This window comes from Labrus mixtus, chromosome 8, assembly GCF_963584025.1.
Source record: "Labrus mixtus chromosome 8, fLabMix1.1, whole genome shotgun sequence".
In the NCBI taxonomy this organism is placed as follows: Eukaryota; Metazoa; Chordata; class Actinopteri; order Labriformes; family Labridae; genus Labrus; species Labrus mixtus.
The window spans coordinates 25,647,634-25,659,434 of NC_083619.1; the positions used below are offsets into that span (position 1 = coordinate 25,647,634).

The 11,801-nt window shown below is 38.4% G+C and overlaps 1 protein-coding gene across 2 annotated transcripts; it reads left to right on the forward strand.

The window, feature by feature from the left end:
• Positions 1–1,094: 1,094 nt before the first annotated feature.
• pold3 (polymerase (DNA-directed), delta 3, accessory subunit) lies at positions 1,095–8,052 on the forward strand. 2 transcript variants are annotated; one of them, XM_061045421.1, is made up of 12 exons: positions 1,095–1,224; positions 2,302–2,357; positions 3,408–3,507; positions 3,637–3,676; positions 4,839–4,971; positions 5,162–5,420; positions 5,503–5,575; positions 6,112–6,253; positions 6,522–6,625; positions 7,198–7,289; positions 7,445–7,526; positions 7,656–8,052. In XM_061045421.1, exons 1-12 carry the CDS (start codon positions 1,168–1,170, stop codon positions 7,859–7,861), a joined length of 1,344 nt encoding a protein of 447 aa, XP_060901404.1. In that variant the 5' UTR covers positions 1,095–1,167; the 3' UTR covers positions 7,862–8,052. The 2 variants fall into 2 exon arrangements, with proteins under 2 accessions (XP_060901404.1, XP_060901405.1); XM_061045422.1 differs by having other exon boundaries at positions 7,448–7,526.
• The last annotated feature ends 3,749 nt before the right edge of the window (positions 8,053–11,801 follow it).

An 11,801-nucleotide genomic window follows, 5' to 3' on the forward strand; every position in this document is an offset into this window, starting at 1 on the left:
ATTTACTAAATAGGAATACTTTCCTGAGCTGTTCCAAACCATCATCTGTCGTCTTATGAATGTTAATGTGGAACAAAACAGTACACTGACTGAAGTAAAGGCTTTCCCCTGCGGTCTTGGTAAAGGTTCAGATTTGAAAGTGAGACATCACAGTCTGACGAGTCCCCGACGTGCAAAACAGTTCATCACACCTTCACTTTACACCCGGGGAAAGTTTGCAGGGCTTTTAGAGGTGTTTCAGCTAGAAAAGAACATCCTGTTAAACACCACTATATTTATCTACAGCCAATCTGAGTTATCATTTAAAAAACAGAGTGAAGGGCTTTGTACCCTGAAGCCTTCTTACCCTCCCCTCTGGAGCTACATGTCTACATTTTAAAAATAGTTTAATTGAGCTGAAGAGTTTGTTGAGATTAATATTATCACCATAAGATTTTATGTTTCTCTAAAGGCTCTAATAAAACTTTTTATAAGATTTAGTTTTGGACTTTTTATTTTATTTTTTTATAGGAAAGAGGTTAGAGTAGGAAATTGGGTGAGAGAGTGAGGAATGACCTGCACTGAAGGAGCCCTACATTGGACTTGTATGCGGTCGCCTCACTTGGATTTTGGAGGACTATAACCACCGTACATGGGGTGCAACCTAACCTCTGGGCCAAAATAAAACTTGTGTCAAAAGGACCCCACCTCTCGCCCAATGAAAGCTGGGATCCGCTCCAGCCCCCCATGACCCTGAACAGGAAAAAGTGGTATAGAAAATGGATGGATGGAAGCACCTTTATTTTCTACAAACACATTTCTTACAGAAATTAGATTAGTAAAAGGAGGAGGGTTTTTTTTTTTTACCTACAGGACTAAAAGAAAAGGCAGATGTTAATTGTTATTTTTATAAACATATTCTACCGAAATCTTTATAAATAAATGGTTTATAAATGTGTTTCTTCGTTTTTAATTATTGTTCTTCTTTCGTCAAACTCAAACATCAAACATTAGTTTTCGCAAAGTGCAGTAGCTAGTGTTTGCCTGTAGAGGGCAGCATACAACCTGTCGTCCCACCGGAAAAAGGAGCGTGAACATGTGACGTTAAACAGGAAGTAAATAAACCGCCTTCCCGCGCAGTCTAACCGGTTCAGTTCAGACGTCCAGATTCACAGATAAACTATCAAAATGGACGAATTATATTTGGATAACATCGACGAATATGTCAACGACCACAACAAGATAGTGAGTGCTCTTCTGTGGTTTCATTTGTCATGTTTTTAAACGATATTCTGGCTTACGGAGATATATTTGTGAATGATGCGTTGAACTGCGGTCAAAAACCTGCGTGTTTACTCTTTTCTTGCCTTTAGGGTTAATAATAACATTTATCATACTCTGATTTACAAGTATTCAGACTTATTAAGTGTTTCGGGATAATTCGGCTAATAAATAATCCCTCAAATAGCCCTCTAATTAAACAAAAAAATGATTTAATGGTTGCTTAGTGACCGTTTCTACTGGTGATATCAACCCGCCAACATTTGTTTTTGTAATCAGACGATCGGTGTAATATTTATAAGATGAAGAACAAAAGCAGATCATTAAATCATAACTACACAAGCTTTTAGGTATTTATATTTATTGAGTTTAAAAGTTGTAACAAGCGTTAACAAAAAGGTGAATTTAGCTTTACACATGTCAACAGGAGAAGTCTACATTAAATTAATATTAACAATTCAACATTTTTTTATGTGTCTAAATGCTTTTGGATTTGTATTGCTCTCTTTATATCCATTCCTAATCCTTCTTCTAATATTTTAGAATAAAATGATAATGTTTTATTTTTCATTTATCAACACAAACAATAAACACATCATCACAAATCAACAACAACAAAATCTCAATAATGAGACAACACAGAAAAACAATAGAAAACAACAACAAAAACAGATTTGTACGACGGAGGATTAGGGCCACGTTAAGAAAATAATAATAATAATTTCGAGATTATTTATTTAATTTAAAACGACTTTAATCTCGAAATGTATTTTATTTATTTTATTAAATATTATCTAACGTGGCCCTAATCCGCCGTCGTAAATTTGAGCCACACAGAAGAAAAGAAAAAAACACAAGTTCAACATCAGCATTTTCATAATTCATCAAATAACTAAAAAAAAACATGAATATGTCATAAAGCATCTGAAATATTAGTCCACTTTATACTATTTGTTTCTGTGTCATACAATCATTCAGTTTATACCAATTCAAATGTAATTTCTTCATCTCATCTTGTGATGTGTGATTCTCGTTGAACAGGTGACGTATAAATGGCTGAGTCTCACTCTGGGAGTTCATGTCAACACCGCCAAACAGTGAGTGTGAAAACTTCTGTTCATTAAAGAAAGACAGAAATCTGAACCAGATATTGAAGAGGCAGATTTAGCTGAATATTCATTATGGACTGTTTTTCATTATGGACTGATACAGCAGAGTAAAGTAGTCATTAGTAATTAAACAAGTCTTTAACTTCTCAGATTTTACATTTTTGAAAATGTCGTGAACAAAATTGTCTATTGGGTCCAGATACCTAACATCAAGAGTTTCAACATTTTCTCTATGAAAACCCTTTTTGACGGTTTGTAACTTGGACGTTTTTAGCAGGAGGATTGACATTATCCCATGCAGACTTATTTATTCATATTTTTAGATGCTGTTGCCAAGGTAACAAAGGAAGTTCGTGAAGGCAGCGTCAGTGTCAAAGCATAAAGCTGGTGGACTGTACATTTGCGAAAGATAATGAGAATAATTATTTAAATTAAGAAATATGAAATAATTAAAGAAAGAACGAATTCAGCACTTTGAAGTTTTTGAATTGCAGGACACATTTTTAACATGTTGGACGGGTTGGAGGAAAGGGCTGAGACTTAACGGGCTGCTCTCATTGGATGATTTTAACAGGATGTTAAATGACTTGAAGGCAGACACATCTGGCTGCAGATCTTCTCCCTGATGTGTTTGTGGATAATCTTGACAAAACATTTGCTGTTCAGATTTGTTATTTGTGTCTTTTAATGTCTAATATTGTATTTTCTTGTATTTGTATGTGAGGCTGCTCGTTGTTTGTGTGAAACTCTGTAAATTGTGCTGCCGCCTGTCTCGGCCAGGACACCCTGGAAAAAGAGATTTTTCATCACAACACGTTTCGAAACAAAAATATTTTTCAAAAATAGTCAAGATTCTTTGTCCAGCTGCAGTATCTGATCGCGGTTAAACCAGGTGTACTGTCAGATACGTTCTTAAAGAGCGGACTTCCATGTCAGTAGTAAAGCAGCCTGACGTTCTGTGCATAGATAACTGTATAAAAACCGATGAACTAATACATTTAAAACAGAATGCCATTAAAGTGTCCGCCTTGTTTTCAGGATGCTCTTCCATTACTTGGATCACAAGAGGAAGGAGAGTTCAGCACAGCTTCATGCCACGTATCTGGTGTCAGGGAAGTCTGTGGACAAGGGACAAACGGTGAGAGAGAAACACAGGAACATGTTTGGATTTTCTAATGTACTCATATCTGTGCACGAAGATCCTTCTATGTGTCTATGATTAACTGACGTGTGTGTGTGTGTGTGTGTGTGTGTTGCTTCCTTTCAGAGTCACAAAGTGTCGGTTGTCAGAGAGGAACAGTTAGAAGGTATGTGAGTCTGTTTTCTCAAACACAGCATTTACTGAGTGTACAGTTGAATGTTGATACTTTGCTGTAGACTTAAACTCACGTTGTATATTACTTAGAGATGCACCTATGCATCGGTTCATCTGTTGAGTGTTGACAGATATCTGCAAATAATGTGGCATGAACAGTCAGTAGACAATGTTTATTTGTTGTGCCAAATCAATTTAATGCCCACATCTAGTCCACCTAACTACTGATTCAGAGAAGAGGTTTTATTGATCTCACCTGTTGAACAAACTCTGACTTTTACATAGTCCATCATGAGAGAAAATGATGGCATCGTGGGAGTCTTATACCAATGAAGTCATGAAACAAACATCGCTCTATTAAAGAAGACTTGACTTTTGTGTTGCATTATTTAAATGTAAAATAGCAACAACAAAAAAAAGAGGCACACTCGACAGTAAACAAAGTTTCAGGTGCACGACCGCAACGAGACTAAAAAGAGACAGAAAAGTCAGCACACGAATCCTTTGAGTTTCAGCACTAGTTCTGAAACGTGTCCGTTGTTGTTTTGCTGTTCTTACCCGGATAAAGGAACCTTAAAGGACATTTGTGTGCTGACTTTTCTGTCTCTTATTATTTAAATGTCAGCCTCTTGAATTCACACGAGAAGATGTTTTTCTGAATTAATGAATCTAGTACAATAAATAATTGTTTAGGTAGGAATTACGGTGCATTCGTTTTCTCGGCACCCAACGGATGATCTTCATCCAGTATTTTCAGCAGTTGCCTGATTGTCCCTTGAGCCGCTGTAGCCAGTCTGAATGCATCTCAGTTATATAATGTTCCATCAGTGAAGCATGTCTCATCGGTACAGCTGATCCTCTAAACTGCCTGAGCAAAGTCAATGAACTAGTATGTAACTTAAAGACTCGAGTATCTCCCGATGTGTCAAACTCAAACTAGATCTCTGCTTTAAGCGCTCTAAAGGAGAGCTTCTGTTGGGAGTTTAAGGCACCAGTATCAAGTAAAATTAGAGAAACAGAACATTATTTGAACTTTTCATTTGAACGCAGCATGCTTCAGTATTATTTGTCGATCTGTCTTCTTCGTTGTCAGATATCTGAAGTACATGAGGGGAAGGCGTCTCACATCAGGTGTTTTTTTTTTTCTTTTGCAGATTGCAAGTCCAAGATGAGCCTGATTGTCAGCGTGCATGTGTACAGTGTGCAGAAGGCTTTGCTGAAAGATAGCGGCCCGCTCTACAGTGTCGACTATGATGCTGTGAAAGACAACCTGAAGGACTGCAGCAGGTGTGTTGATCATCTTTTCTATCTTTTATTTTCAACTACAGGTGCTCTGTGAGGATTCACTCAGAGTATTGATTTGAAAGGATGTTGCCTTTTTCAACATTTCCCAACAATAATAAAAAAAAAAAAAAAGGAAAGCAAAGTGAGTAGTCGATTAGCAGGACTGTAACTGTTCCATCTTCTATCTATGCAGATACAGTGCAATCCGCTGTGCCGACGCCGTGCCCATGTCGTCCCTGGAGCTGCAGCAGGTGAGAGAACCGCAGCGAGCCCCGACACCGGAGCCTGAACCCAAAAAAACTGGAACGAACGGAGACGTGGCGCATGGGACTTCAAAACCTGCCGCCAAGCAGCAAAAAGGCATCATGGGAATGTTTGCGACTAAGACGGCTCCTAAGAACCAGGACGCTGACAAAGAGGTTAAAACAGAGCAGAAGGAGGACGCACCTGTGGTACGGCTTTGTTGTGATTGGTGTGATTAACTTCATTAATCCAGTAGCAGAAGTGAAAGCTGACGTGTCTCATGTTTTTCAGGTTGATGCCCCCAAAAGCAAACCGGCTGCAAAGACCAACCCCATGACGAACTTCTTTGGGACTCAAACAGCAAGTGAGTAAATCGTCTTTTACCCACCTTTTATTTTATACATGAGAATTATTCCTGCATCTACAATGTAGTTGTTTTTGACGGTAACACAAATCTGATTCTCAATGTGAAACGACAAACTACAACCACTGCAAGACATAAGTTAAAGGAGCAATATGTCACTCTGACACCTGGTGTTTAAAATGGGTACTGCAGTCCAAATTCAAAACATTGGGGAGTGCTGTCTCCCCCCGCCCCCTCCTCATTAGGGTCGATGTGCACGCAGGTTGCCATGGACACTGAAGCTTCAGTGTTTATCCAGCTCTGCATCGGTCTGTAAACCTTTCTGTGTTCTAACCTCTCTCCATTTTTCAGAAGCATCTCCAATATTGATCCTAGTTTGAGCACGTTTCTGCTTATGTGGTGTTAGAAAACCTGACATTAAAACACAGGACTTGACTAGTCTAGGTTGCTGACATGAACACGACCTTAAAGTGTGGAACTATCGCATGTTAAAGTGACAGTACGCATGTGTCGCTAACTTTTCCTCTTTCTTGTAGAGAAACCAGAGAAATCGGTGAAGCAGGAGGAAGCAGCTCAGTCGTCGTCCACAGCAGAGCAGCAACGCCAGAGTTCAAAACCTGAAGAGAAACCAAAAGCTGCTGCAGTGGAAGCACCGAAAACCTCCAAGAAAGACTCCAGGTGTGCTACCACATTATTTCACATAAATAACATTGTGTATCACATCATACCGTGTTTTTTAAAGAGCTAGTGCCTGAACTACTTGAGAAAAGTTTATGCAGCTGTTTTTAACCAGCGCACGGGTTTACATGAATCAGTGTGTTTATGAATGTATCTGTAATTATTTTAACTGTTTTATGTTTTCTTCTTCTTCTATCTTTTGTTTTATTGCACTCTCTCTCTCTCTCTCTCTCTCTCTCTCTCTCTCTCTCTCTCTCTCTCGTTGAAGTAAAACCAAGCGAATTGAGGATTCTGACAGCGAGGACGAGATAATGGAGAAGAAAAAGAGACGAAGGATTAAGAAGCCCGAACCAGACAGCAGTGATGAAGACAGTGAGTTAATTATTTTCACCAATTTAACAGATTTACGTTCAAGTCTAACTGTAATTTAATCAATAATCAAGTAAGGAAAGAATGCTCTTATTCTAAAGAAGAAATCAACATGTTTTTGTTTTTTAACTTGTATTATCAAAGGTTTTTAGATTTCATTTTCATTAGCTGCACTCTGAAAGGAATATTTGTGTTTTGGTTCTAGACCAAAATGACTGAGTTTTTAGATATCACCCCCTTTGTCTGAGATTAAAGGGGGTGCAGCTACAGTGACCGGCAACACCAATGAAAACTAGTGTAGGTGTTATTGATCCCACATGTGGCCCCCGGTGAACAGACGGGTCACGTTCACCTGTCATGACCATCAGATCACTGATGTAGTAAACACAGTGTGAGTCACTGTAATCATTTACTCAATGTAAAAAAAACTATTGTTGTTTTTTTGCATCCATTCACTTGAAGGTGCAGGATTTTAAAATGAGGGTACAATGCTTGCTTTTGCACCCTCGTAGAACCGGGTCTGGATTTAAATTGTCGAGATATTACAGAGGACTCATTTGTTTTCTCCTCTTCAGTTATTCCAGATTCTCCGCAGCAGATGGAAACAAAAGAGAAATCACCGAGTCCAAAGAAGAAGAAGGAGGCGGAGCCTGTTTCTCACAGACATGTAAGTGATCGACTCTAATGATGAGAGGTTGACATGGAAACGATGTTCAGCTCAGAGATCATCTCTTTACTCCTCCGTTAGACCTTGATGATGTTTTCTTCTTCTATGTATTTAACACTGAATATCTGATTGATATATGTGTTTGAATTCTACAGCAGAGCCACTCTGACATCAAGACGAGAAAGAGGAGACGAGTCATGAAATCACGCACGTTTTTAGACGAAGAAGGATGCATGGGTATGTAGAGTGCAAACAGTAGAAACGGTTTCTCTGTCTCTAACTAACACGACTAAGGACACCACAACCAGAGGCCATATCCCGAAATATCAGAACTATAATCACTCTCTCTCTCTTCTTCTCCCTCAGTGACAGAGAAAGGCTACGAGAGCGAGTCGTACTCTGAAACAGAAGATGATTTCAAGCCCACCAAGCCGGCCCTGAAAGATCCCGTCCCTGCAAAACTCTCAGCGAGCAGCAAACAAGACGAGAAGAAAAGTCAGAAGAAAACATCTGCTAACGCGAACAAAGGAAGTAAACAATCTTCCATCATGGGATTCTTCCAAAAGAAGTGATGGAGGGCAGCGAGTGACGCTGTGATTGGCTCTGAGGGATAACGAGCGCTGCTGCAGACTTTTCTGGGACAAAACACACATCACATCTGCGATGGAGGAATACAACTCACATTGCAGAAGGACTACAACTACATGGCAAACGTTTGACTTCACTGTTACCAGCTGATACAATAAATATTCAAAAAATGAAACTACAGGTGTGTTTGTGTGGGTTTAAAAGTGGTACATATAAGGTAAATGACAGGATTTCATTTTTTATTCATTTAGACCAGTGATCATCAACTGGAGGCCCGCAGGCCACATCTGGACCCACAAAGCTTCCTGTCCGGCCCCCAGAATATAAAAAATTACTTTGGGTAATTAAACAATAAACATTAAAAAAAAATCCCAAGGCTGAAATACTAAATAAAATTAAATTAAATTTCCCCTCTGACACCAACTTCTTCATATTGAGCTTGACAGCTGTCAGGTTGATGTGCAAGCATATTTTAAAGTCTGGACCCTGCCGTGTCGGTCAAGAAAAAAGCTGTCCTTTGTACAAATGATGACCTCTAATTTAGACTGTGGTCTCACTTAATACCTAACTAGTCTCACTTCTGGGATAATAGTCAATGTGACTGAACAACACCATGTTGTAACTGAGGCAGGAAATGTTGCATTTGGGTTAACCCTAACCCTAACCCTTTAAAAATCAAATACTACTCTTTCTGTAGATTGACCTAATGCAGAATTAGGGTTAGGGACACTCTTGCATATTACATACTACGTACATGGGGCGCACACACTAACCCCTAGGATACCAGCCCCCCTATCAAGTCTCACTTTAAATGGCTGTAAATCCATTTAATTTAGGACATATAATACATCTGAAAATAATTTATAGCTCTTTTTTTTAATCTCATTGTATATGCAACATAAAGTATAAAAGACAGATTGCAATCTTACATTTTTTACATTCATTTCCTGTGCTGCCCTGCATGCCTACTCTACAAATAAATACTGATTAAAAGAAGCAATGAGGAGAAATGCAACCAAAAATTATAAATAGGTTTAATAAAACCGATAAATTATTTGAATGTTTTAGTTAAAAAGGCAAAACTTTGCAAACAAACTGGAATGCTACTTTGAGATTGCTCTTAATTGTGAGTGCTATAACTTTTATTTGGATTTTAATAGAAATGCAGCTGCCTGACTGACAGAAAAAAACACCACAAATGTAAAGGTATTTCATCTTCTCCCACAGCATCCCTGAGGGCTTTTGTCAATGGAGTCTTTTACAGCCTATGTTTTCCATATTGACTGATTTGAAGGCTTTTATTTGGTGTAAATAGAACACTTATTGCCTCATTTGGAAGTATAAATCAAGCTTTTACAACCCATTTAGATTCACGTCGTTTTCCCATAAGCACATCGCTGCCTGCAATCTAACACGGGAACATTGGAAATAAATCTTCATGCTGCAAAGCTTTAATAACCGAGACAGCTGGCAACTAATAGGCTTAGTAGCATGGCTCACTTTGGTACACAATTAGGCTTGCGGGTTGATCTCATATGACACTAATAAGTAATAACCACAGTGTACTGTCTCCTTGTCAAGAAAAAGCCCAGAACATCGGGTAAGAAGAGGACAAAACCAGCTCATATAACTGGAAAATATAACGAACAATGTGGTCTTTGGGGACTTGTTCTTCTCAATGACAACCAGACTGCCCTGTTAGCTCACACACGGGGCACCACGCCCTTTAACTTTCCTCGCTGAGCACACAAAGTGGGCCGGTCAAACTGGTATTTGGATTAGCTAACATGGAAAAGGATATCCTCCACTGTTACTGGGAGTGGCCAGAAAAATGTGTTCAGACGCTGGTGGTTTGCCGTCATGGCTTTTAAGCATGTGTCGAATGAGCTCAGACAATGATGTGGTTTTTATTTAGAGGGAGGTCTCACAGCTGCAGCTCCAGCAGCACACTGTGTGTAAGACAGCTGAGTCACACACTATACTGTAATATCCCCCTTTGGAATTCAACAAAAGCAGCAGTGTACATTATACTCCTCTGACACTCTCCTTAAAGAAGCTTACTTCACATATGTCTTAATTCAATCTTTAATATTTGTTTTCAGGTGTTTTTCTATTGCTGCACTTCAAATTGATACCAACTATGATGGCAAATAAACGTAAATGAAAATGGAAAAAATACAGCTGATAAAGAATGAATGTACACAAACCTGCATACACACAGATTTTATATAAAACAGGCCAACCAACACAAGAGTGTACATCTCTTTTTTATTACGGCCTCAAGCCACCCATTCTCCAAGTCTTTTATTAAATACCTCCGGAGAATTCACTGAATAGGAAAACAAAGGGAACAAAAGGTCTTAGAAAATGTGTCCTCCGTCCAAAAAGATTTCTTTCTGATGTAGCACAAAGTATTTGGTTATTCTGCAAAAACCGAGGGATGTTGAGAAGAAGTTTGCTTGGTCGTTTTTGACTTTATATAAATATTAAAATGAATCTTAGAGCTACAACTATAAAATCAGACTTACGTCTATTATCATTATTAAAAATATTCAAGTGAATCTTAGAGCTGCTCAACTTCAACCTCTATAATTAACACAATCAGTCCTCCCTGTTTCATCATCAGTACAGTCACTAACGTCCATAGACTGATCAGTCTATTAGCATACTTAGCTCTTACTACTAATTCTACACATACTTTTACCATTATTACTGACAACTATGAATCTATCTTTTTCTCATTGCTGTTGCTCTGCTTGTCTCTATCCTTCTTCTTCCTACATCTCTCTCTTTCAACCCCAAATACAGTCTCATCATGAGTCTGGTTCTGCTCCAGGTTTCTTCCTCTTAAAGGAAGTTTTTCCTCTCCACTGTAACTTTACTAATTGTTGCTTAGTGCTCATGATGGATCATGTTTGGTCTTTGAGTTTGGTCTAAAGAGTAAGATATTTTACCTGCTCTTTTGTAAATTGTCTCGAGATAACATTTGTTATGAATGGCGCTATACAATTAAAGAATGATTGGTTTATTGCTGTTACAACCTGTCCACCCGTTATTGTAACTGGGATAATGAACGCAGAAACAAATATATGACAAATATTCAATTTTACTTTATGGCTATAACATCCATGTCATCCACTCTTATAAATTCTGCTGTAAATAAATTGTCATTTTATCAGACTAAACATTTTTAGACTTGTGTTTTGTCTCTTCAATATGCTAAGATTAAATACTGACTTGACCTTTAAAACTTTTTAAAAAATCAAATGAGTGTGATTTTTAGTGCAGGGCATCTTGTGAGCTCATAAAACTAGATTAAAATTTAAACTCAGGGTAATCAGGTGACTTAAGAGTTACAATTCTGTGGTCATTAAAAATGTATTTAGAGTACCAAGTCTTGTGACATTATTCTGGATGAGAGCTACTTTAAATCGGCAGCATTAAGTTTGTAGGGACTTGGGTTTGAAACTTAAGGGTCGCTGGTTCGAGTCCCAGTGTGGACCAAGTCTGGAAATTGGTTTGGTAGCTGGACAGGTGCCAGTGAGCACTGCAGAGGTACCCTTGGGCAAGGCACCAAGACCCCCTCAGCTCTATCATGTGCAGCCCCTCTCTCTGACATCTCTCTATTAGTGCATGGTGAGCCACCAACCCAAATAGGGGAAAACTGCAAGAGAAAGAAATCTGTTTCTTGAGTTTGAGAGCATTATATCCACAGCTAACGTAATGCAGCAACAATATTAATTTAATATTATCTAATGCAATAAAACAACACTTTCATTGGCCTTTACACTAACATGAGAAAACTTTTGTTATTCATATGTGCATTTCTCTTATAGTCTTTTTACTGTATACGTTATTACGTTATTAGTGCAGGGTACGAAGTTATAATGGATCAATTAACATTCTGACATCGTTACTTTAAAG